General features: G+C 43.1%; 1 protein-coding gene across 2 annotated transcripts in view; it reads left to right on the top strand.

Moving 5' to 3' along the window:
- HPSE (heparanase) overlaps nt 1-22,259 on the top strand; it is a 66,234-nt gene extending 43,975 nt beyond the window's left edge. The window contains exons 6-12 of one of the 2 annotated variants that reach the window (XM_073637106.1): nt 4,143-4,190; nt 8,274-8,367; nt 10,552-10,658; nt 15,789-15,903; nt 16,238-16,365; nt 17,834-17,977; nt 19,272-22,259. In XM_073637106.1, coding sequence (XP_073493207.1) covers nt 4,143-4,190; nt 8,274-8,367; nt 10,552-10,658; nt 15,789-15,903; nt 16,238-16,365; nt 17,834-17,977; nt 19,272-19,308 — 673 coding nt within the window. In that variant the 3' untranslated portion in view covers nt 19,309-22,259. Of the gene's footprint in view, nt 1-4,142; nt 4,191-8,273; nt 8,368-10,551; nt 10,659-15,788; nt 15,904-16,237; nt 16,366-17,833; nt 17,978-19,266 lie in introns of both variants that reach the window. The other variant, XM_073637105.1, reaches the window with a different exon arrangement.
- The last annotated feature ends 5,720 nt before the right edge of the window (nt 22,260-27,979 follow it).

Raw genomic sequence — 27,979 nt, 5'->3', positions numbered from 1 at the left:
TCTTCATTTGGCTTTACAGACAACTTCTTGAAGCTGTCTAAGACCCAGCGGCTACCTCCCTCTGGCTCATTAACACCCTGGCCTGGGTGTATAAATACCTGCTGTGTGCCAGAGGGAGGTGACGGCGATATTCACATTAACCCTTGTGAAGGCTTGAGCAAGAGCAATACTTCTACCTCTCTGGTGCTAGAGGACCTGTGCGCGTTTGTCTGGAGTCGTCTAAAGCTAAGCAATTTTTCCCTTGTTTGTCCCCCCTTGTTGTCTGTAGTGGTCAGTGGGGATGGACTAGCGCTCATCTCCTCCCTTCCCTAGCCAGGGCCCAACACCAGGCAAAGACAAGGCGAGATATGCGTGCGGCGATTGGTGAAGAACTAATATAGGGACGTTAGTGGAGACAGGGTGAGATTATATCTACCTAGGAGGTCTCCACTCCCCCTTTCCCTAGAGTCTGGGCTCCCTTTCCCTCTTCCCTTTGTGTTGCACTTAGTCTTTCCTTCACCTTGCGTGATACATCCTTTGATAGCCAGTCATAAACCCTAACCTCTGCATCAAGACTTCGAAGATTTTTGTACCAATAGTAGGCTCTTAATTGGCCTACACGGGACATGAAGCAGCAGCTGGACATACTCTCCTCAAATAGTTATGTCCTCAACACAACACTCAAAGGTGAACATGAGCAGACCATATCATAGGGGGTGACACACTCCTTTACCTATTTGTACAGACAGTGTTGTCCTGTGAGTGCTTTTTTTTTCATTCCAATACAGTTTATAATGACGCGCCCCCTGGGCCGTGGGGTACCCGGTGCCGGGCCGGTAGATGCTGGGGGTGATGTCACAGTAGCGGTGACCCGGTCCGTGACCCAGGGCGGTCAGTAAAAGAGGGATATTTATAGGGGATTTAAAGTGTTTGTAATAAGTTTGTGATGCCACCTGTGGTGTCTGGTAAGGATTACCAGCGCTGTGACAGTCCACTGAGGCAGGTGTTTGGGCAGCTTGGTTAGGACTGCTCCCCACAGGTGGAGCAGGCCTCAGGGCAGTGTAGGGGTAGATGGTGGATGCTGGGGAGAGACGGCAGGACGGTCCCGGAGGAAAGACGGACACTCACACGGGGGTAAGCTTCAGTACCTTTACTGGTGATGATGCAGGCACGGTCCAGGGTACTCTGGACGAAGGGCGCACTTTTGGACTCTCCCCAGTGAGCGGGTATAGGGCCTCCTGATCCGTGGCTTTACTCGCTAAGCTTCTGTCCTGCCTGGAACTAGGCCTTGCTTGGTTACGGTCTCTCTCCCTTGCACCTGCTGACCTGGTGGTAGGGCCTTCTTTTGGAGATCACTCTCCCTGGACGCTGGGGCCTCCGTGACTCCTAGCCCTGGTACTGTAGTCAGCGTTTGGTAAACCTGGGACCTGTAGTCCTCCAGGGGTTCCGGTGGTCCCTACTGGGTATAAAGGGACCCCGTAGGCGCGGACCCGGTGTCCGGTATATATCTCGGGGTGAGCCTGGTATGCTCCTCTGCCCCCTCGCTACTTCTTCCTTCTCCTCTCGCCTTTGGCCACACTCAGGGCCCTCACTAAGCCTTCACTCGTGCTGTAGGCCTTGGCTCGCCTAAGCACGGCAGCCAGCGTGCTGCCTCTTCGCTGCTCTCTGAGCGTCAGCACGCTCTCAGACTCTCTCTGTCTGACTCTAAACTCTAACTGAACTAATTGAGCTGCCTGGCTCCACCCTCCCTATATATATCCCTAACAGGCTTCCTCTGCTGGTCTGAGGTGGTAGGGTGGAGGTGTGTGAATGTGTGAGGGCCTCTTGTGGAGAAGTCCATCCATGCACCCTTCTGGGTTCTGTGGCACCAATGCGCAGCAGGGCGCCACAATAAATTATTAGAAAATGGACACCTGAGTTCTAAACAAGCTTTCTACTGTTTGCTTCAGGATTTGGAACTTGGATTGTACAGTAACTCCAATTGTAGTGAAAATTGTTCCCAATCAAAAACTGCATTCTCCATTATGCTTGTATTCTTATGCCGTATCTTCACAATCCCTTGAACTGTCCGCCTTTCTTATTACTATACGCTTAATCAGTGGGTTCGGAGCCGATTGAGTAGTATATTTTTGATACTGTATAGTCATTACTTGTTAAATACAACTGGATAATCCTGAGCTACAACATAAGATATAGACACACGTGTTAAGATTCTAGCCTTTAAGCATTTTAATCAAATTGTTGTCCTGGTTGTTATTTGACGGCAGTATGATGCAATTTTGCAATCAACCATTTTTAACCCTTTAAGGACTGGCCATTTTGGGTCTTTAGGACATAGAATCCTCTTGTTTTTTTCATTGTCACATTCCAGGAACCATAGTATTTTTTTTTATTTTTTCATCAAGGTAGCTGAATGAAGCCTTTTGTGTTTTTTGTTTTAGGAGGGTGGATGATGGAGATGGAAAAGATATGATGATGATGATATAATTTTATTTACAGTATATAACACCAACATATTCCACAGCACTTTACAATTAAGACGGGACTTGTACAGAGAATAAATACAAGTTAACACATAATTCAACAGTTACAGGAGGAGTGAGGGCCCTGCTCGCAAGCTTACAATCTATGAGGAAATAGGGGAGACACAATAGGTAGAACATGCTTGTCGTATATGGTCCAGCCACCATTATAATAAATGGGGCATAACAAATAAGCTGCATGGTCCACTCCTCAGCCAGTAGCTCAGCACAATTACCAAGTGCTATTGAGCGTGTGAAGGATGTGGAGACAGATGAATAGGGGGGACCAGATTCTGAGGAAAATTTAGAAAGTGGGAACAGTGAAGAGTTAGATTAGTGAGGTGTGGTGATAGGCTTGTCTAAAGAGATGTTTTTAAACCATGCTTAACCCCTTCACGGCCTATGATGTATAGGCACTTCATAGCTCATGCTATTTATGTGCTGCACAAACAAAATTAACTGTACTCTGTGGGTCAGCATGATTATGGCGATTTTAAGCATTTAACCCTTTCATGACGCAAGTCTGAAGCATGCAGGTAATAGCTTTGTGTTACAGCCAGGACCTGTCTCTAACAGTCCTGATTGTTATCTTGTTAAATGCCACTGTCAAACTCTGCCAGTGGCATTTAATACGTGCCAGCATGGGGGAGCGCCATTCCATGCGCCCGTCGGCGCACCTGTGACGTGATTGCGGGTCACTGATGGGTTGCTATGACATTAGGCGGTCTGTTGAAGACCTCCATGCTTGTTATTACACAGCTCCTTTGAAACCCAGTCTGTAGCCAGGCTAAAAAGGAGACCGTGATTTTTGCTATATACCACAATGCTGTGGCATTGCCGTATACAGCGCAAGTGGTCAGACAATCACAGCTTCAAGTCCCCTATGGGGACTATTAAGAACAGTGAAAAGTAAAAAAAAAAAAATAAATAAAAATTATGGAAAGCTTAACTATCGATCTATAGATGCGTTCTAAAAGAACACATTTAAACACATGCAACATTAGATAAAATTCAGCCAAACTCTATGGAATCGTGGATCCTCTGTGTTCCTGTGTATGGTGGGTCAGGAGAGATACCCGTCTGCTAAATAAAATGTTCTGCTCACAGCCATCTAATGTGTAAGGCTAGCCATCAGCCTCCTCCAACAGAAAAGCTGCTTTCCTATGTGAGTTGTTTTTCTATTGGAGGAGACTGGTCTGGTCACACGCTCCTCCGCCAGCAGCCACTATACGGACTGGAGAGCTGTGCAGTCATTGAAGAAAGCAAGAGTAACAAGGGCAGGAGGAAAACCTGACATCCCCATATAGTAACTGCCACAAAATCATCTCTCCAACACATCTGATACAGTAAAGATAATGTGGCCGACCCATTAACTCATTGTGCAGCCAGCAATACAGAGTGTAATACAGCGGCTAAAGGAGGCAAATGGTGCAACAGTTTCATAAAAGACAACTACAAAAATTATTTTTAGCCCCAATAAGTTAGAAAAAAATTATCCCCAAAGTTGGGAACCCCTTTAAGCTTCAGCATCCTCAGGTGGTTTACACAAGATGTAATAAAAAGTATACATAGATTGTTGATGATATTTCCAATTTTAGATATTTCTAAACAATATTATTTTTCTTAATATTTCTTTTTTAGCTTCTTAAAGGCTGGGGGTAAAGTCATCAATTCCGTTACTTGGCACCAGTAAGTGGTAACATATATCTCGGCAATTTGGTGATGTTAACATTGGTAGTTTCATTTCATTTAGAACCAATATAGTTTTCCTTTAGTTAAACTCTGCCATTTTGAGTGTTCTCTCACGTTTTTGTTGTTTTCTCTATTTCTTTTGTGACGCCTCTACTCAGAAAGCCCGTGTTTTACCCTGGGTGTTGGGGGACTCGGTGTCGGGCCCTGTGTTGAAGAGATGGGGTGCAGCCGTGGCCCGGGCCCGACCCGTGCTCAGGGCCGTCACATTAGAAAGAGATGGTGTGGGCTTGTCCGGGTTGAGTGGCTTATATTAACGACTACGCCACCTGTGGTTTCTGGTGAAGGGCCACCAGCGCCGCTAGCAGTCCGCCGAGGCCCGGTGTCGTGGCGGCTAAAGTTCTAACTGCTCCCCACAGGCGGAGCAAGGCCTCAGGGCAGTCAAACAGGACGAAGGGGGGTAGCAGTAGCGCGGGGAGTACGAGCACCGCGTCACGTGGTATGGCGCGTAATGAACAGTCCGGAGGCCATAGGGGTGAACTTCCAAGGCTTTACTCACTCAGAGATATTAGCGGGAAGGCGACTCCCTGCTCCTCGCGGAGTCCTGCGGCCACCAGGGACGGGGGGTCCGACTATCTCCGAGGAAGTCCAGTGTTCGGTAGCGACCCTACACCAGAGTGTTCCTGCACTACAGACTTCACCCTTTCCCGTCTGTGCGTGTGTGGATAGGCCGGGTCTTCCTCTGAGCTCCTCTCAGGTGTAGGACTCGGGTGGCAATTCCTCTCCATCCGACGCCCGGCGGGATCCTCAGGGCCTAACCGGGCTTTCCCATCCTGGACGTAGAGTACAATGTCGGGTGTCGGTGGCCGGTACCCCACTTGCAGCCGGAATCCCTCTGAATAGATCAGGTAGGCGAGGACAGGTGGCGTGCTCCGCTCCGTCTGCATCCTCCCTGGGACCCATTTGCTAGGGAGCCACACTCTAAAGCTCCCGGGCCTTCTTGATCCTGGTCCCCGGCCGGGTTGAGACATTCCTTGTCTGCAACTTACCTCTCATCCCATGACCAGGGTACGAGGGCTGTGTCCCTTGCCGTTGCAGGCCCACACAGGATCTGAGCTCCCGGAGGGAAGTCACATACACACAGTATTTTGACAGCACAGTGACAGCCGACAGACTAGCAAAGACTAGACCAACACTAGCCAAAAAGGACCAGAGAAGAACAAGAACCAAGATCAAAGATGGCATTCTTTTAAGTATGAAATTTGAAGAGTAACCAACCAGTTGTTCCTCCACCCACACCCACTAACTGGTTCCTACTACTTTGCATTCCCCAGTCTCCCTGTAACCAGGGGAGCAGCACATAGTGCATACTAGCTCCCTCTGGTGGAATGTGGTGTTGGATGCAAAAGGTTAGGTCACGACTATCACACTGTTCTTACCTCAGAGGAGGAACACCACACTCCTTTGAAGAAGTGCAGCATTCCTGTGGCGGTCGAACCCTCAGGGGCGCCACACTTTCTCTAGTCCTTTTTTTTTTTTTCTTTATCTTTCTTTCCCATTTCCTTTTGCTCATGTCGCTCTTGCTCTCACCAGCTCTCTTTCTTGTCCTCTCTCGTTCATTTTCTCTTTTTCACCTCTCCCTCTTCTTTATTGGCCTTTTATTTCTAATATAATATATGTCATTTTATATTAAAAATACCGTTAACTGATTATATTCGTTGCAATTTTGATGTTGAAATGTTAATAAATAGAATCTCCAAGATAATGGGTATCCAGAACATGTTGAGTTTTCTACTATGAGGCTTTCTATCTTAAAGGGAAGTTATCAGAAATGGACCTATTGTTAAAATCACATTTTTGAGTTAAATATATTTGTTAAACATTTTAGCAATGTTTTTCTTTTCACATATTCACAATCATAAAAATAATAAATAGAAACCTTGGAAATTTCGCACTGGCCACTGGGGCTTCTTAAGACTCATACTTCCTGTTGTTTCAGGAAATCAACATGGATGTTAGCCACAATCAAAACCCTCTGACCCTATCTTTGTATTGAAGCATCTAATGAGCGTGTGCAAAGGTCATAGTAAAGGGAGGGGAGCAGGGTCAGCTGTGACATTCCTTATTCTGATTGGTGGATGCTGTGTGATCAGCTGTGTATAGAGGTGGTACCTGTCATTATAATCCTGCCTCTATAGAGAAGATGTTTTCTGAAAACTCTTTGTGAAAGGGCAGGAAGTAGGAGTTTAAAAAGCCCCAGTGGCCAATGTGAAAATTGAAAGATCACTAATTTTGTATGTTAAATAAAGATTGTGATATGAAAAAAAAAGAAACCTTGCCAAATATTATTTAAAAAATATATGTAACAAAAATTAGATTTAAACACTATATCATTTTCTGATGATAACCCCTTTAAAAGCAAGCTATCTGAAGTTATATCTTGCTGTCCAACCTCACGATGGGTAAAAAGGAGAAGACAGCGTCCATGCAGGATGTTCAATTGCAAAAAGGGTGTTTATTCCTCCATTCCAAACAACCTTTTGAACCTATGTAGGTCTTTGTCAAGTATAGTCCAACCTCCCGAATCATCAAAGAGTATCTACACTTCTTATATATGTGATGGGCGCTTAAACACCCAGCAAATGGGTCCGAGTCCTGAGACCCACACTGATCGCTAAAAAAACTTGAATGATGCGAGTATCGCACGAACCAGGAGCAATTGGTGGGGAAGGACCCAGCCCCCCACTGATCTGCAGAGCATTTCAGCACCCATCACATAGTTAATAAAAATAAATTATGGGTATTTAAAGACTAATATATAAGCGAAGACCCCATTAAATGCATTTTTTAAGTAATTATTCTGTCTTTTTTTTCTGATGATTGAAATTATGATTTTTTTTCTCTTTTACTTCTTTTGCACCTTATTCTGAGTAAAATGTTACACGATCCTTTCAATGAGCTATAAAGTGTCCCACGTTAGACTTCAATTGTACAAAAGAAAAAAAGACAGATTTTGTACTACATTAGGGTACTGGAGTACCATTTTGGAAATATTTAGTAACATTTTGAAAAGTCGCAAATGAGGCCTTAGCCGAAAAATATGGATATTGAAAATTAGAGCCATAATGATTTAGAAGCAAAAACAAAAATGCCAAAACTCCAAATTTATAATCCAATAAAGAATAATTAATTGGGTGGCGGACCGGAGGAGGGGCAGAGAGATAGCAAGCGATTGCCTTATCTCTTTCTCCCTTATTGACGTAACTAAGTGTTAAACACTAATGCCTTTTTTTCGCCCCCATGTGGATTGAGCCATGCACTCTGACCTCTGTCCCTACACTGTAAAGGCATATAATGGTGCAGCTTGGCCAGACTCCTTATTTTATACTGTCTGTCAGGCTACGTTCCTACAATGTACCTGCAAATTTGAGGAAATTTGACTCAAATTTGATTTACATGGGTCAATCTGATAATATTGGCTATTTAAGGGGTTTGTCTTGCAATGAGAATGCCACGAATGCGTATGTGCCATCTAACAGCAGAGACAAAAGTGCAGAAAACACCAGCTCGCCCAATTCCTTTTGATGTTCCTGCAGCGCCTGAGACTCCACCATTGATGGGTGTTAATCAGTACTGAAAAAGATACACTTTGTCGAGCTCGATCTTGTCATTTTTAAAAATCATTCTTTCATTCACATGTGACACCAGGGCAAAGAATGGATGCGCTGTTTGAAACGCGTGGGTTGAAAGCTATAACAAACCGTAAATGGATTTTATCTGCATGAGAACAAAGGAGTGATTTTTAAATTACTGGATAGAGCCTGACAATACTTACCACTTTAGTTATAGGAGACCCACACTGTGCTGTGAGAGGTGGAGATGCGTGCAAGCTCTGATTCTTAGATTACAAAGACTTGTTCTTTTTTATTTTTTAATAATAATGGGTGGGTGAGGGCTATGAATATAACCCCCTTTAAGTTTTGACCTTTGAATTGAGTGTTTCTTATTTTTATATGTAATGTTTTAATATTTGATATCTAATATATAATAATCTTTTTTTTTTATCTCTTTGCTTAAAAACAGTTATTATGTTGATGGCCGGACTGCATCTATGGAAGACTTTGTCAGCAGTAACATTTTGGACACTTTATCTTCAGAAATAAAGACTGTGTTAAGGGTATGGATTAGGGCTTTTCTTGTTTTTTTTTTTTGGTGGATAAGATTTCTAATGAAAGACTTTAAATAGGCAGAGTAATAATTTCATCATTAAAGTGGTGGTCCTATACATAAAAAGTCCTGTACGAATATCTATTTTTAACCCTTAAATACTTTTGCAATTTGCTTTATTTGAAAATTCCATTAGTTAATCCCTATGTCTGCGTTTATTGGCGTTTCATTTCCAATACAGTATATGTCATTTTATATTAAAAATACGGTTAACTGATTATATTCGTTGCAATTTTGATGTTGAAATGCAAATAAATAGAATCTCCAAGATAATGGGTATCCAGAACATGTTGAGTTTTTTACCTCCTGTGATGCTTTGTTTGAAGGTATGCTCAACGGATATATCATGACGAGGATGGTGGGCCTGCAGTCACTGCAATTTCTATCACCCACTTCTGGAACAGGATGACATCGGGAGGCGGCTCTGTGGTCACTCACCACATCTTTTTTACAACTGTTGCCCTCTGCAAATGTCTAGAATCAATTGCGGTGAGAGAAGGGACCAGAGCGCCGTCAAACTGCTGTCACTTACCCTGCTTCTATCACCGCTGCCCCCTGATGACATCTCTTTTCAGAGCAGCAGTGACATAAGCTGTGTGGAGCCGCTGCGGTCACTTCTCTCTGATTCTTTCACCACAATTGATCATAGACATCTGCAGAGAGCGGCAGTGATAGATCCTGTGGAAAGTGACTGCAACGCCACCCCCTGATGATGTCCTTTTCCGGTGTGGGGGGGTGTTCGTGATAGATGCTGCGGGAAAGTGACTGCAGGGCCATCCTGCAGCCTGATAAAGTCCCATTTGAGAATCTCCAATGAATGCTGGGACTCTTTGTGCGAAGCGATGAGGGAACATCTTTATTTTTCTCCAGCTAAATATGTAATGTATTAAACTACTTACGGATTGTCATCTTTCGCCACCCACGCGATCTGAAATCAGACTAGTTGGCTCACACGGGTTTATATGTAGAACAGAAGTCATTTTCTTAATGTTAGTCTAAGGAACCTCATTTTGAGTCTCATAAAAACAAATTGGGAAAGTAGGTACCGTTCCACACAGTGTGAGCCGACAAATCTGAAAACAAGTCATGTGAGGAAGAAGAGGACTGGAACTGTGCTGGAGAACAGGGAGGATCGCAATCCAGAAGTGATTTAATGTACTCGCACCTACATTACATACATACTTAGGAGGGATTAAGGAAAAAATTGCTGTGACTTTTTCTTTAATTTAATATTTTCTTTCTTTGCAGGTTTGAGAAGGACAAAAAGGATTTAAAATGTTTCATTTCATTGCAAATATTGATGTAATGTTTTGTTCCATTAAAAAATGAATCCTTTCTAGACCACAGTGTATATTAGTAAATCTACTTTATTTTGCCATAAAACATGCAACATATAAGTGTGACAGATGATCACTTTGGTGTTGTGCCATCTATACTGGCATCATTGCTGCGGTTAGTGGTTGACTGCCATGATCTTGTGTGAAGCACAGCATGTCATTGTCTAGACTAATTAAAGAAGCACTCTCACCTATATTTTCTGTATTAAATCTGTGTATATGGGCATGTAATATAGTGTGAGTGTTAATATACTCACCTACCGCCGCTTTCTCCGGTGTCCAGAGTTCTTCTTCTCCTCTTCTCAGTGATATCACCGCAATTTCAGCTAGCCAGGCCACTGTATGCTTTGTGTGAGCTGGAAGTCTCTTTTACAATGTAAGCCTATCAGGCCTCTTTCTGACATACCTTAGGCTTACATTGTAAAAGCCACTTTCTGCTTTCGCAGAGAGCAGTGTGATCTGGGGTGTCTGCGGAGGGATGACGTCATTGAGAAGAGGAGAAGAACGCTGCTTGACACAGGAGAGAACAGTGGTAGGTGAATATATTTTATACACTCACACTATATTACATGCACATATACGCACATTTAATAAAATATATAGATGGGAGGGATTCTTTAACAAAGACCAGCAGATGACCACTGAACTCTCAGTATGGGAATAGCACGGGTTTTAAGGGCATTTAAGTGACAACGTGATATTGTAGTGATATGCATATTTTATGGAGGTATTGGTAAATCCCATAACGAATAATAAGAATTTTCATTTTCTTTTTTTTTCAATAATTATTGTTTTAGATAGTAAATGAAACTGTTCCAGGAAAGTTAATCTGGTTAGGTGAAACTAGCTCGGCATATGGTGGAGGATCTCCAGGATTATCCAATACATATATTGATGGCTTCATGTAAGTTGATCAATGTTTGCTAGTTATAAAAACTCCCTCTTGTACCATGACATATGGAGATTATATTGTCCAGGAGCATATAATCACAGTGGGTTTCATTTATTATTTCTTTTGTAGCACATTATAGTAATACTTCGTTATGTCTTCCAAAAGAGACAGAAGGGATGGGTCACAATTAGTGGTATATAGTCACTCAGAATTCTCGAAATGGCATGGGGCATACATGAATTTATCCCTCATATTGCTGCATAATTAGGCATTTCACAGAGTCGGCAATGCTGGCTATTAGCAGTTGTCCGATAATAATACTGTTTTATGTCTTAAATGGTTTTTACCTCTAGTGGTTAGCATAGAATGCATTAAAAAGAACAACATGTCCATCAGGGTTTTTTTTTTTATTTTTTTTTTAAGTCAGTTGGTTAAAAAAGGCCCTTATTTGCAAATGATATGCTAGTCTAGTGTCTAAGCATATATTTATATGTTGCAAAACTTGGCAGGAAAGAAGCCTAAGAACAACACATGTTAACAGCTTAAGAGATTTTGGATTAGTAGCCACAATGTTCATACATTAAAAAAGCAAATTGGTTGTGGTCACCTGCATGGAGGTGCTGCCCTTTATTGTAAAATTGCAAGGACAAAATGGCAAATAACAGAAAAAGAAGGGTTAGATACATGAAATGTGGGCCTCATTCATTAAGGTATTTTCCCCAGAATTCTGGCATAAAACACCTTAACATTTGAGCAAAATTGACGTTTTCACCCCAATCCCAACCAGCTTTACCTAAATGGGTGGGATGTGGTGTGGGGAGTCCTGGCTGTCTGATTCATTTATACCACTTTAGTCCCTGACTGCAGTATATCTCTGGTGAATTTGCACGGCAGTTCTAAGACGGGCCTAATTCATTAAGTGATGTGCGCCTCATAATGAATTAGGCACATTTCACTCATACACACTCCTTCATTAATCCCTTCATGACATCCGCCGTACATGTATGGCACAAGTCGGAGGCAGGAGTATGGAGCAGGCTCACGGGGTGAGCCTGCCCCATACTCGGCAGATGATGCTTGTGTGTTACTACAGCCAGGACTTGCCTCTAACAATCGGCTCGCGATTAAGAACCTGTTAAATGCCACTGTCAAACTTTGACAGCGGCAATTAACACGTGCCAGCATGCCGTCGCATCATTCTAATCGCCCATCGGTGCGCCTTTAAAATGATTGCAGGTTGCCGATAGGTTGCTATGACAGCAGGGGGTCAGTTGAAGACCTCTGTGCTTGTCATTATGGAGATTCTTTGAAACCCTGCCTGTGGCCGGGCTTCAAAGGAGACTGTGATTTTCACTATATGCAGCAATACTGTGGTATTGCTGCATATAGCACAAGCGATCAGACAATCGCAGCTTCAATTCCCCTAAGGGGACTAACAAGTACAATGAAAATTAGAAAAAAAAAAAAGTAAAAAATCACCCCCCTTTTCCTCCATTAACCCCTTTACGACCTTGGACGTATGAGTACTTCCAAGGTTGCATCCCTGCACTCCATGCCAGCTCCGGCGATGAGTCCGCATGTTTCGGGGGACATGACAGCTGATCTGATCAGCTGTCATGTGCCCCTAACTAGTTAAATGCCGCTGTCAATCTCTGACAGAGGCATTTAACTTGCTCTTACTGGAAGTTCGTCACTAATCCCGCCCATCGGTGCCCGTGTCACATGAACGCGGGTCGCCCATGGGTTGGCATGACAACCCGGGGTCTGCAGGAAATCCCTTCGGATGTCATTGCCGGGATACTATGAGCGCTGCCCAGTGGTTTGCGCTCATAGCCAGTGAGCATTTTTGATACAAACAGCAGTGCTAGAGCAGCTAGCAGCTTGTAGTCTCCCATGTAGACTATTGAAGCCAGTGGAAAAAAAAAAAAAAGTTTTGAAAAATATAAACGTTCCAACCACCCCCCTTTCGCCCCATTCAAAATAAAACAATAAAAAAAAATATACACATATTTGGTATCGACGCGTTCAGAATCGCCCGATCTATCAATATATGAAAAGAATTAATCCAATTGGTAAATGGCGTAACGAGAAAAAAAATCAAAACGGCAGAATTATGTTTTTTTTGGTAGCCACAACATCGCAATAAAATGCAATAACGGGTGATCAAAACATTGGATGTACCGCAAAGTGGAATCAATAAAAACGTCAGCTCGGCGCACAAAAAATAAGCTCTCATCCGGCCCCAGATCCCTAAAAATGGAGACGCTACAGGTTTCGGAAAATGACTTTTTATCTTTTTGTCCAAACTTTACTTTTTTTTTTTTTTTTTTATCACCAATGAAATAGAAAAGGACCTATACATGTTTGGTATCTACAAACTTGTAATGACCTGGAGAATCATAATGGCAGGTCAGTTTTACCATATAGTGAATGTGGTAAAAACAAAAACCAAAGGCTATTGTGAGATTGCACTTTTTTTGCAATTTCATTGCACTTTGAATTTTTTTCCCATTTTCCAGTACACGATATGGTAAAACCAATGATGTCATTCAAAAGTACAGCTCCTCCCACAAAAAACAAGCCTTAACATGGCCATATTGCCAAAAAAATAAAAAAGTGTTATGGCTCTGGGAAAAAGGAGAGCAAAAAAATGAAAACGCAAAAACAGAAAAACCCAAGATGGTAAAGGGGTTAATAAAAATGAAAAAAATACAAAAGTGGTATCATGAAGTTCAGAAAAGTCAGATCTATCAAAATATAAAAATAACCCAATTGGTACACACTGTGAATGAAAAAAAAAAAAAAAAAAAATCAAGAACCCCAAATTTAAGTATTGTCGCTGCAATTCCACAAAAAATGCTGTGATGTGCGATCAAAATGGCATATCTACCCCAAAAGAGTATCAATGAAAAACGTTGTGTTGCTCCGCAGAAAGTAAGCTGTCACATAGCTCCATCAGCTGAAAAATGAAAAAGTTACGAGTCTCGTAAAATAGCGACACAACCCCCCAAATTGTTATTTATTTTTTTAAAACTTTAGATTTTTCACCACTAAAATAATAATAAAAAAAACCTGGACATGTTTGCATCACCGTGATCATACTGATGAGCAGAATCACATTGAGAGGTCATTTTTACCACAAAATGTACACCATAAAAACAATTACCAAAAAACGTCAGAATTGCGTTTTTTTTCCACAATTTCTCCCCACTTGGAATTTGTTTCCCGTTTTCCAGTACACTAAGTGGTAAAATGAATGGAGTCATTCAAAAGTACAACTTGCCCCATAAAAATCAAGCCCTCATATGTCTATGTAAACAGAAAAAATGTATGGCTTTAAGAAGAAGAGGAGGAAAAGGCAAAAACTAAAATTGGCCACGTCGTGAAGGGGTTAAGACAGGAGTTTACAATGCCGGTCTTAATGAATTGGCCCCTACATGTTGGAGTACATTTATTTATGCTTAAATCAATGCAAAATGGTATTTGACATTTCATAGATATTATGCAGTAGAAGAATCGCATTGATAGACTGTGCGGTTATCCGCTGTTAGGTCACGGCCCCACTATTAGTATTTAGTCAGTATTTGGTCAGTATTTTTTCTCAGGAGTGGGAGCCAAAACCAGGAGTGGGTGATAAATGCAGAATTGGTGACTTGTTTCTATTATACCTTTTCTCTGATTGTTCCTCACCTGGTTTTGGCTTCCACTCCTGAGAAAAAATACTGACCGAATACTGATAGTGGGGCCGTGGTCTTAATGTCAGAATGACAGAGGCTTCATAGCTCACTTAGACTCCTTCAGAAAGCACATCACTGGCACATCATTAGTGGTTTTATCATTTTACAAAGTCCTGTTGTTCTCAAAACCATTGAAGGTCTGAGATCTCAATGTGATCTACTGAGAGGGGAAATTCAGTAAAAGAGATCACAAGATATATCAGTTCCATGTAAATGTAATCCTTTTATAGTTCCATACCCATTTGAAGAAGCATTCCCATTTAAGTTTTTTTTATTCATTAAATCTGTGTATGTGTGCATGTAATGTGATGTGAGTGTATTAATATACTTGCCTATTGCAGCTTTCTCCGGTGTACAGCGCCGTTCTGCTCCTCTTCTCAGTGACGTCACCGCAATTGTGACTAGTTGGGTCACTCTATGCATGAGCCTAAAGTCTCTTTTACAGTGTAAGTCTATGGGGCCTCGTTCTGACTCTCCATAGACTTACACTGTAAAGACCACTTCCAGGTCATACTGAGTGCAGAGTGACCCAGAGAGTCTGCAGTGTGGTGACGTCACTGAGAAGAGGAGAAGAACGGTGCTTGAATCCAGAGAGAGCAGCACTAGGTGAGTATATTAATACACTCACACCACATTACATGCCCATACAGTACATAGACATTTAATGAATTGAAAACCTGGTGGGAGTGCTTCTTTAACTAAAATTTGACCAGTGGAATTGCCGTGTAAGGCTGCGTCCCCACGATCAGGCTATTGCAGCGTATTTTCGTTGCGTCCGATCACGCAGGTAAATCCGCATGTGTTCATTGAACACATGCGGAGTCACCGTACCATATCCATTCTATGGGTGAAATTTCTGTTGCGGAGATTTCTGGAAATCCCATCCCTTTGCTTCTACTGTACAACGCAGCGGTTTGGACGCAGCGCAAGTGAGCTGTGTCCAAACTGCTGTTGGAAAAGGATCGTGGACACGTACCCGAAGTGTTCTCGCTACAAAGTTGCTTTTTGCTGCTAGATTATTAAATGCTAGAAATTAGCTAAGACAGAATGTCCCTATATTGAGGGAATGGCGGAAAATTGGGTGAATAGCTGAATATGGTTCAGGAGTAGAGACCGCCTTGGAAAATGGAGGGAAAGATTTGAAGTCTGGAATTGTAGGGGCGAGTTTTCCCAGACTCATTCATTACATACATAATAATCCTATTTATTTTGATCCACCGTTGGTGGGTTGGTATGTGCTGGATATTTTTTCTAATATAATTGTTATCTGTATTATAAAATGATGTGTAATAAAACCTTAGAAAATAAAAACAAAAGCGAAAAGAACCTTGTCTGGTATCTAAGGCATCAGACAAGGTACCAAGTGTCCATCTAGAATTCTCTTATTTTTCTTTTATTCAAACAGGTGGCTAGACAAGCTGGGGATGTCTGCTAAACTGGGAATTGATGTGGTTATGAGGCAGGCCTTGTTTGGTGCCGGCTCATACAATCTGGTGGATTCTGAATTTGAGCCTTTACCTGTAAGTAAATATTTCGTGACTTCTGTCAATACGGTAGTTTGTTTGATGGGAACATGCTAAGGATTTCTGTTGGTCCCATGGTTGTTATATAGCATTATGCATCAATTTAACCCGCGAAGTGTTGTATACCAGAAGGTAGTATATACCATACTATTACAATGCTGTATGTTATGTCTGTACCCCTGTCAGATACCTGCATTGCTTCTTTACCACTTGGTATGCTACATTTTTGGTATAATTCTAAATGTATCATTTTACAAGGTGCTGGCTAAACTCAATATCAATGTGTAGATCATCTTAGAATATTTTCAATCTTCTAAAATATTTACTTTAGGACTATTGGCTGTCGCTGGTATTCAGGAACTTGGTTGGATCCATTGTTTTGAGTGCCGGTTTTAAGAAGTCCAAGAATGTAAATGTGGAAAACATTAGGGTTTATCTTCATTGCACGAATACTAACAAGTAAGTAAATACCGTAACTATTTTATAAACTATTTCAAAAGAATTGTTCAATAATATATTTTTATTTTAATGCACTAATTTGATGGTACTGATTGCATTATACTAATATTTATCTATCTATGAGCATAGCTGGGGCCAAAAAGCGATGGCAGGGCACGTTGCATCTGTCTCTCTATCACATCTATTTTATTTTTTTTATTCAAGTAAGTTTTCAGGACATGTAGGTAAATATGTGCATTTTAGCTTATCTATGGAAATATTGGCAGTGGTATAAGATGTGTTTGATTAATTTTATTTTAATTCAACTACTAAAAAGTACCTCCTGATTTGATAATCCAGTTTATAGAAATAATACATATCTATATTTTATACATAGTTATAGCTAAAACCAACTAAACTACCAATTTGATTTATAAATCAATGAGCAGAAAGAAATTAGAAGTTTAATTGTGGTTAGCTACCGCTTTAAAGGGGTAGTCGGGTCTATATGACTGCCGACTTGTGAATCCACACATCACGTGCGCTGCAGGCTGTGACGAGTCTTGGATGCCAGGAGCGGGTGGTCATGTGATCGCAAGCATGCGCTATGCATACTCCCAGCCACATTCATACTGGACTGTTACTGGCCTTGCTCTATACACTTGCATTGAACAAGGCAGCACCCATCTAGTCGGAATGTGGCCGGGAGTATGCATATCAAATCCTTGTGAGGCACAATACCGCCGGCATCAGAAAATCCCCATAACGCGCTGTGCACATAGAGGATCCAAAAGTCTGCAGTCACACAGAGTGACTGCAGACTTGTAGCTTTTAACCGGACAACCCCATTTTCTATAATGCTTTGCAGTGCTTCTGGTGCAGTATGAATCAGAGCTTGGCTGTATGATTGCAGGCAGATATTTTTTACTGAAATGCTCCGGCATGTCAGAGAAAATATAGTTTGCAAAGCTAGGTGGGGACCATATGAATAGTCCAGCGTTGCCAGTCACATCTATCGCTATGGTTCCTGGAAAGCTTTTTCCCCACACTTGCTCTGTCCATCAATTATAACGGTACAGGGAGGAGCCGGACGGGGCAGCACTGGACCACTCCAATCTATTCCTATGGTCCTCAGTCAGTTCTTCAAACTACATTTTTTTTTAAATTTTTGGAGAAAATCATACCTGACTGCAATTGTGCAGCTAGGCTTTGATTCATGCTGACCTTTCATTAATGTAAGTGCAGTGGTGTACCAACGTATAGGCATCCAGAGTATTTTACCCAGGTTCTAGTTTCCAGGAAGTCAACAACCCCCTTTGCTCAACAACCCCCTTTGCCTTGGTCAAGGTATTTTGATACAGGATGCGGACATTGAATTGTACCTTTTGCCTATGGTGAAGAAAGGTCCAATTATAGTTCTGTACAAGTGTACTTACTTATATTGCTAATACTTACTTATACTAATTTTATTCTATGCTTTCTCACTCAGCCCTAAATACAAAGTGGGAGATGTTACACTGTTTGCCATGAACTTGAACAACCGTAGCGAGGAAATGCATTTGCCTAGCTTCCTGTCTGGAAAGATTGTGGATGAATATCTCCTTTTACCCGGAGAAAAAGGACTGCTTTCTACGTAAGTTCCACTGCAGTGATATATTCTGTGAGACAAACCAGTATAATATAAAAAAAAGCTAAACGATATTCACTTTTTACCATCCTTCCATTTCCAACAACTGTTATTTCACACTTATTCTTAAGTGTAACATTTACAATGTAATATGCTCCTAAATATAAAAAGGCAACTTTTGTCCAAAAGGTAGACTGTTGTCGCTTAATGCAGCCCATGAAGTACATACTAGTGTGTAATACAGAGAAAAGAATTGCTCAAAACACAGATTTTTCTTCATTCAATCTAATAATCAGTAGATGGTGCTAATATTTTTATTCTAGCGACGGTGGGCCCACTTGTCTAGCAGTCTCTGTACACATGGACACAATCTATGAAAGTAACAGCTGAGAAATCCGTCTCAACTTCGGAAACTATTAATGTAGCAAAATCCTAATGTGGCGGTAGTCTGTAATTGTCTCTTAATGGCGTTGGCCAGGCTTACAATACTGATGCAAAGAAAAGAGAAATGCCAGCAACCACTAAAATAAGTAAATTGAAACCTCATATTTATTATAGTACGTAAAAGTCCAAATGAGAGATTAAAAGTACATATAAAAGATGAGACATCGGGTCTACGCGTTTCGAGATGACTAGCTTAGTCTTGGTAAAAGCTAAGAGATAGTCCTCTCGAAATGCGAGCTGATCCCCTTTGGATTTTTACGTACTATTATAAATGTGATATTTTAATTTACTTATTTTTGCTGCTTCTGGCATTTTTCCTCCTTTTTCTTGCTTCATACACCCAGGAACTGGCCTGAGGATGCTGTGCACTGCACCCTACTTTGAGATATTTTCCTACCCGGTGAGCTGATGTTTCTGTGTTTCTATTTTCTTACAATATTGATGACCTATCTTTAGAATATGTAGTGAATATCATATCAGTGGTGATCCTTCACCCAGTTTCCCCAGCGATGAGCTTTTTTCAGCTTTTAGCAGCAGCAGGATGTAAATGATGAACAGAGCCAGACTGGCACCCCTCCATTCACCGTGTAGTTGCTGTTTTTGGGCACGGTATTCCTCCTGAGCTGCGGCACTTGAAAGTGACAGCTACAAAGAGAATGGAGCTATGATGGCTGCCTCTGTTCCCTTTTTACACTGTCCTGCCAACAAAGGTAAAATTGCTGATCGGTGGGGGTGTCAGAATTTCACTGTTTTGATATTAAGCAGCACAGTGGCTCAGTGATTGCACTGCAATCTTCAATTGATACTTTTTTAATTGGAATTAATCAAGCGATTGTTTCTCCTCCATCTAGAACAGTCTTGCTGAATGGTCAAGTTTTAAAGATGGTGGATGAAAAAACCTTGCCGGATCTGAATGGGAAGCAGTTGGATCCGGGCTCTCCTCTTATTCTACCTTCTATGAGTTTTGGATTTTTTGTTGTAAATAGTGCTATGGCCAGTGCTTGCCTGTGACTTACCATATGAAGAAAATAAATTAGTTCTTCATAGAGAAACCAGTTATCAGATTAATAAATTTCTTTTTTTTTCTCTGGTAAACCTTTTTGCTGCTAGAATTGAAATTGAACATCAACATTATATTTAATTCTTAAAATTAACGTGTAATTGGCATTAATACACTTACTGTAATAGTGACTTTGCCATTAACTTTTATTCTCACCTATAACTCGCCTGCATAGCTCCAGGAGATGCAGAGTTAGCAGTGAAACCTGGAGTATGAAGGGTGTCCAAAAGACCCTCGGACACATAATACGGCACCAGTATTCTAAATAACACAAAGTATTTAGGGGGGCCAAATACAGAGTTTGCATCGGGGCTTTTTTGTTCATCAGGTTTTCATTTTTACTTCTTTTATACACTCCACATACACAATCAGCGGAAAACTATGGCAGCGACCTGACATGTTGCAATGCATGGGGCGGAAAATAGCAGCTCCTTACATTGGTTACTGACTGCTGCCAAGTACTTCTGTTTATCTCCTATTGAAGTGAAAGGGAGAAAAACTACAAAACTCAGTGGCTGCCAAAGCAGATTTTAGTTGATCGTGGGGGTGCTGGATGTGGGACTCACACCCATCTCACTTTTATAACCTATCCTTCGGATAGGTCAATTGTTATGTCCCGAATAACCTCTTTCACAAAAAGTACCGGTGGTGTTTTCTGTACTGTAGCTGGACCCTTCTAGTCTTCATTCCAGGTACACAAACAGCTGGACATTACAGTGATTTAGTTGGGTTACCAGTGATATAGCCGTTTCTTCCAAGTGTCGTATGAGCCGTTTTTTAACACCACAACACCAGGCCGCTTGTGCTACTGTGAGCAGCTTGTCTGGCCTAAACATGCTATCATGGATGCATGGTCTCCTGACTTGTCTCCCATCGAACACATCTGGGAAGTCATTGGTCAGAAATTGCAAAGGAAGCTGCCAGCAGTGAATCTTGATGAATATACATATATATATACAAAGGGGACATGGCAATCTTTACTTAACAGGAATACTCCTGTATCTTTGTCAGTACCTGTGTCTGATATTTTTGCTTACTGCAGAACAAATTTCCCCCCAAAAAAGTGGATTATGTGGTGTGTGACCTAATTATTTAAGTATTTTTTGCACTGCACTCTGTTTTCAAAATTGTCTAGAAAAAAAGGCTGCGGCATTGAGTTCAGCACATTTCTTAGTAAGGTGTGCAATTTATTATTCCTGATGCGTTACTAAGTTGTAGTGAACGTGATCATATTGTGTGCACCTCTTTGATAACTCTGATGCAAGCTTGTAAAATGATGCATTGTGCATCAATTTTGTTTGACCTCTTTTTTTTATGTAGCATACTGAAGGAAATATATTTTTGCATGTTAAGTGAAAATTGGTAAAAATGGAGATGTAAGGTTCTAATGATTAGAAATAGCACATATGTTTATTACAAAAGGTTGTAATAGTGATGTGGTGCTATTAAACTTTATATTTCTGAAAGTGTTTTTAGTTTTGTTTTTTATCTCTTATCTGGTTAAACATGTTTAAAGTGCCAGACGGCTATAATACTACAAAAATACTGCTGTAGTTAGTAACAAACCAATGTGATACACCAGCCACCTATGCAGTGCAGCATAGTCCTTGCTGTAATAGAGCAAGAAAGATAAGGACAAAAATTGTGAGGTACTTAGAGCCACAAAGGAAGCTGTAAGGTCTTATCTGGGTTTAGTATCATTTGAGATTGTGGTCTAAATATTGGGATCTGGACCAATTTTGAGGTCTGGATTGGTGTAAAGGAGTTGTACGAAATTGTAACTAAAAGCAAAAGATGTTAGAGTGAAGATAATAGTTGCAAAAAATGCCCTTCTATCTCAAAGGCCCTTTTATAGTTGGGGAATATGAAAAAATACATGTTTCACTGTAGCCGCCATGCATTTAGAAAAATGAATTTATAATAACGCATGGTGCTTGCAGTGAAACATGGCAGTGTCGTTATGTGGGGCTGCATGAGTTCTGCTGGTGTCGGGAAGATACAATTCATTGATATCATGGATTTATACATGTACACTGCTCTATATTGAAAGAGAAGATGCGAACATTCCTCCGTGCCCTTGGAAGATGTGCACTTTTTCAAAATGACAATGATCCAAAACACACATTTGATGCATTACTGAAGAAGAAAAGGGTGAAAGTGATTCACTGGCCAAGTATGTCTCCTGATGTGAACCCAATCAAACACCTATGGGGAAATCTGAAAAGACCATCACTGTCCATCCAGCATCCAGGCTGTAACACCATGGCCAGTGTCCCTGCATGGTGCCCCCTTCCTCCTCCATGCAGGAATGCCAGCTAACTCACCGTGTCGGCCCTTCGGTGTGGTCCTGGCATGCTCCCTGTCCTTTCATGTGCACGCCACACTGTGTTCCGACGGCACGTCTATACGCGCGCTCTCCCCTGCTCTTTAAGGGTAATTAACGTCTCTGACCCTTGTGGCCACCTGCTACTGCCAGACGCTGCCTTGAAATGGCACCTGGCAGCTACCCGCCGAACACGCCTGACTTCACCACCAGAGGCTCCAGTGAACACCAAGTTAGCTGCTTAGTTACGCCCCTCCAGGGGAAGTCCGGTCTGTGGCACGAACCACGTGCGCCACCTGCGAGCATTACACAGGCTCTAAAAGGTCACTTTTGAAGAATGTAAAAAGATGTTGAAACTTGTTACCAACTTGTTCATTGACTTGTTCATAGAAGACTTGGTGCTGCCTTTAAATCATGGAGGTCATACAAAATACTAGATGTAGTAGATTTTGATGTGGGGTGTACTCTTATTTTCATCACCTAATTTGAGTAAAAGATTTTGTAATGAAAGTTATATTATTAACCTTACTTTCATGTTAGTTCTATGAAACTCAATCTTGACAAAATTTTGGAAATTGTGTTGAATGAGATATTGATTAAAATCTTATTTTTCAAAGGGGTGGTACTCATTTAATGCTCAGCACCATACATTCTGTGATCCAGCTTCTCCATCCGCACAAAATTCTGATTACATGAAATAAAATGAATAAATATAGCTAGGGGTCTTTAACCATAAATTAATTATTTAATGATGAATTTGATGTGAATTATTATCTTGATCATAATTGTAATCTTGCGATATTATGATTTATATGACATATGCAGAGAATCCCGAAGATAACGTGCAATATTGCTGTGATGAAAACACTGTCTTTCCTGGTTATTAGTGAGCAAGTTCATGCTGCAAATACTAAAGTGTTGAGCGCAAGTGCTCGTTACTCGAGTTTTCCTAGGGTACTCGGGTATGCACGGAGTATCGCGGGTGCTCGAGTGACATGTTCGAGTCCCTGCAGTCTCATGTTTTGTGACTGTCTAACAGCCGCGAAACATGTGGCCACGGGGACTCAAACATGTCACTCGAGCATCCGCCATACTCGATGCATACCCGAGTACCCTAGGAAAACTCGAGTAAAGAGCACTTTCGCTCATCACTAATAGATATTATGGCCAACATAAGAGCCAATATAGCTGAAATAAATAAAGCACCTTTTTGTTGTTTCAAGCATATCAAGAATAGCTGTCTTTATGATACTACACCAGCCCGCCTGATGGAAATTGCAGAGACAAGCCTCACTGCATACATATAAGTACATACCAATATTGATATTAAAAAGAACCTGTTCTGAACAGAAAATTATTGATCTGCAGATATAGGGATAATCTGCAGTAAAATAATAAGATCCTGCCTGCCTTACTTTGGCAGTGGCTACAGGGAGAAAATGAACTTCTATCCTCCCTGCGGCTGTTTGCTTTCATAGGGGTGGTGCAGAGAGTCGTTAGTGTCTTCACTTGCTGTGTGCACATTGTAATCACTCCCCAGCTTATTAATTGACAGCCTGCACCAGACACACTGCAGAGCTGGCTGTCCGTCAATGTGCTGGGGAGGGATTACAGCCATGCTTACTGAATAGTGAGTGGTGACTGTAAACCCTTCCATACACTACCACTGAGCCAGTAAGGCAACTAGGCGGAATCCTAACACTATGCACCTGCAGATAGCCACTATGCCTGCACCTAAAAAGCTTTTCTGGACATTAAAACTTCTCTTTAAGTATACTCAAACAGTTCAGTTTTACACTGCTAGCTCTATGCTTGGTCTTATACAATAACACACTACACAGGATAGTCCAGAAGGTCCTTTAATCCCATCTGTACAGAAACCCAAGAGGCTACAAGCTGCATCATTTACAGCATTCATTAGAATATGGGACGATGGTGGTGGGATGTGTTGTAATTACAACTCTGGTATTATTCGTCACAATAAGTGACTTTATAAAAGTGTTGCTAGTACATGGCATGGTGCAAAAACATTATAAATAGATCATAAACCAATCAACTGTAATGTGTTTACATGAGGAATAACACTATCTATAGACATATGACTAGTATTCTGCTTTTTCACCAGTTTTTCCCTGTGCAAACGCTCTCTAAATTTGCAATTGACTCTGAGCTAGTGGGAGGAGACTAGCTGCTATTTTCTCGCCCATACACAGCGCAGCACACAGAGAAGGGTTCCTTAGTTAGCACACAGACAGTAGAAGCAGACGTATGTAGTAATTTATAGACCAATACATCAGTGTAGATGTGAATCCAGCTCTGGGCTAAACTTAAATCACTCACTAAGTTTACCACAATCTGCCTGTCATGTCTGCTTTTGCCTGTTTTCTGATTCTGCTCCTCACTCATCCTCGATGCTCCCCTCTCCATATTTGAAAAAAGACTGGAGATGCTGGGGATTGATTCCAGGACCTCACACATACAAAGCATGCGCTCTACCACTGAGCTACAGTGAGTATGGAAAGTATTCAGACCCCTTTAAATTTTTCACTCTTTGTTTCATTGCAGCCATTTGGTAAATTCTAAAAATTTCATTTTTTTCTCATTAAAGTACACTCTGCATACCATCTTGACTGAAAAAAAAGCAGAAATGTAGAAATTTTTGCAAATTTATTAAAAAAGAAAAACTGAAATATCACATGTGGTACCCCACTTTCAGGTAAGGACGGAATACTACCCGGGACCCACACACCCACATCCAATACACTCCACTTCAGTAGGGAAGGGCGAGATTGCTCCTAAGGGAGAGCACAGTCCCTAGTCCCTAGCTGGAGGGTGGAACTAGGTAGAGGAGGTGGGTGGAGGAAGTAGTTCAGGGGAGCACAGACAGAAAGGGTATAAAAGGCAGATAGAAACATCTAGAAGGGTCCAGTCCTGTTCAGGAGAGCAGTGCAGAAGGGTCCATGCTCCTGGCTCCAGTGCTTGGAGCAGGAGTTCAGTGGAGAGAGAGGAGTTGGGCCTGGTGAGAGAGGCCCAGAAGGAGAGTGAGTGAGGATGGGAGCAGAGGGATAGGCTCCAGAGACAGAAGGGATCCCAGGGGCACGGTGAGTGCAAGAAGCCACCCGTGCGCCCGAATTCACACTGACATGGAGGGATCAGTCTGCAGAAGGGGACCGGCCCCAAACTAGTGGAGAACAACCAGGCTCAGCTAGCCAACCAGAGGCTGCAGCATTTTCAAGATGTTGCAGCCAAAACCCACAATTACATTGCTGAAAAGGTGGCCACATAGGGTCCAGGGGACTGCAAGTCGCCCGACAAGGCCCGAGGCCACTGGCTTGGGATACTGATTGTGAGGCGCAGGGCAGGAGACAACCTGGAAGGGTACATAGAACGGGGTCCCGTCCAAGTGCTCCTGAAATACCTGAGAGTTTGCTGGATCACTGCCCCGGAGGACAGAGGACGACGTGGACAGTTGCACACCGGTGACTGTAACTTGGAGAACTTAAGAACTGTGAGTAAAACCTGAAGATTGCACCCCATTGTGTCTTTGAATAATTGCTGCGCCATCACCTGCATTACACTGCACCAACAACATCTACCTCATAAAATCACCATCTACTTCCTTGGAGCTAAGTTCAGCCTGTGGAGAGCTGAACCAACTCTGCTGCATCACCATCAGCTCCAGTGGATCTGCACAGCAGCGGCGGCCCCATATAGCCGCATACCACAGGTGGCGTCACGAACATTATTTCTAAAAACTTTATTCCCCTTTTACTTTTCCTTTATTTGACCGCCCGGGGCCACGGACCAGGTCACTGCCACCGTGACATCCCCAGCACCGACCGGCCCGGCTACTGAGTACCCCACAGCCCCAGGGGGTGCGTCAATAGAACTTCAGCTTTTGCAGAATGGAAACAGTGATTAGAACACTATGTCCCCAATTTCCCAAATATGTCCCCTATTACCCAAACAGTGGCGTAAAAGCTTTTAAAAATCATAAAATTTGGCTGCAACTCGGAGTTGCACCAAAATTTTGTAATTTTTCTCATTTTCACACGAGTTTGTTGCAGCTCCACAAAAATGGGCAGAGCTGGGGTGAGACGTGGGGTGCGGCGGAGGCGTGACACCACAACTCCTCTAAGTGATGACGAGCTGTGGTGTTCCCTACGCCAGAAATCTCACTCCAATTCAGTCACTCGTGAGATGCTCCAGATTCATGAAGAGGCGTGCACCTCTTCATGAATCAGGAGCGTCTGACTCCACCACATCTCCTCATCAGGACCGGCAGGAAAATTGGGGGTGGGGGGAGAGGGCTCCATAAGAGAGGTGATATTGTGGCGCCCCGAGGGTTCGGTTGCCACAGGGGTATTGCACCTCAACCAGAGGTGTGATATTCCACTCTCAGGTAAGGATGGAGTGTGGACCAGGGCTCAGTTAGCTGCATACACACACTCACTCCATTTCCGGGGGACAGCTCAACGGTGCTCCCATATAATTGCAGGCACAACTGACCATGTCCCTGGCTGGAGTGGGGAGGGGGGAGAGAACCCAGTGGTGTAGGAGCACCTTCTGGATGGTTTCTGGAGCACAGGAAGGAGCTCATTGGGTGCAGGTCACCTGAGCTCAGACACAGAGAAACAGATAAAAGGTGGGAGCCATCTTAAGTTAGGGAGAAGCAGAGCAGAGTGAAGGAGTAGAGAGCTGACAGGGAGCCGAGGCTCAGCCTGAGCTCAGCTCCACGAGGCAGGCCTAGAGAGAAGGCCGGGGCCAGAGAGGAGAAGAGAAGAAGGAGAAGGAAGGAAGGAGAAGAGACAGAGGAGTAGAAAGGATCCAGAAACAAGAAGGCATAAGGGACCCTAAGAGAGCAAAACGGACAGCAACCGTTGCAAACCGGCGTTATATCGGGTGAAGGGTCAGGCTGTGTAAGGGTACCGGATTCCCAAGTTGGTGGAGGTAAATCATCCCTCAGCCAAGAACCGAAGGTCGTGATCATTTATTGGTGCAACCCCCCGCCAAACCTGCTAGGAAAGCACCATATAGGATAGCGGGAAGCGGAGGCCAACGCTTGCCCGACACGGTCCGCGGTAGCTGGACAGAAGTTTGGTCACTGCTGGGGCACGAGAGGCCAGAGAAAGGACAGAAGGGGATCCTGTGCCATACTCCTGAATTGCCTGGGGGTTGACCAAGCTCCTCACCTGGTGGACGCAGCACGGCTTGGGCAGTCATTGCTGACAGAAGTGACGTGGATAACAACTGTGAGTAAAAACCCTGGACTGCACCATTGGACTCAGTGTGATCTTTGCTGCGCCTGCACCATCACCCCCAGCATCCACCTACACTGCCCTGAGGCTACACTCTTCCCGTGGGGAGTTATCCTATCCCTGTGCTGCACACTAACACCAGCCTCAGCGGTCTGCCTCGCAGCGGCGGTTATCTCTGATCGCAATCCACGGGTGGCGTAGTCGGACATTCACAAAACACTGATAAATAGACTGCCACAATTTGGTCTGACCACCCTGAGCCACGGGATCAGGTTGCCACTACTACCCCCAGCATCATACAGAAGCCCGGTTCCGGGTACTCCACGGCCCAGGGGGCGAGTCAGCTTTGGCATAGTAGGCAGGATTGTGACCAACCCGCCACAAACGGGTATTGCGTGCCTGAAAAGAGACTGTTTCACTGTATTGAAAATGGCGCCCACCCCGGCAGAACAGACGCCATAATGTGCGCGCCAAAAGACAACAGGAAGCCACCTCCCATCGTGGGCCAGGTCCCAGAATGGCGCCATAGAAGGAGCCCACCCCCAACAGCCATGAGTGTGGCTGTAGAGATGTCCATCAAGGTGGGGGGGCTGCCCCTGAGAGTGATTGTCAGCAGATTGCCCCAGGACCACCCCCAACAGGGGCAGAAAGAGAAGAAAACCGAGGGGCAGGGTGTGGTTTGGATCAGTCTCACCAGACCACACCCGGAGATGGAGAGGAGCACCAACTCCAGCACCCTGGCAGGCGGCCTGCTGCAGGCCGAGGCGACCCCGTACAGCCTCACGGAGCTGATGGCTCAGCTCCCCGCAGAAGACCCTGAGTTCCTGCGGACTGCGCTGGAGGAGTTGGACCGGAGGATGGTCCGAGCGCAGAGGGAAGTCATCGCCGGATGGAGAGAGGAGATGGCCTGGCGGGTCGCGACA

This window comes from Phyllobates terribilis, unplaced genomic scaffold, assembly GCF_046119375.1.
Source record: "Phyllobates terribilis strain yellow unplaced genomic scaffold, ASM4611937v1 Scaffold_1__5_contigs__length_1240528914, whole genome shotgun sequence".
Classification (NCBI taxonomy): Eukaryota; Metazoa; Chordata; class Amphibia; order Anura; family Dendrobatidae; genus Phyllobates; species Phyllobates terribilis.
This window is presented reverse-complemented; position numbering and strand designations above follow the sequence as displayed.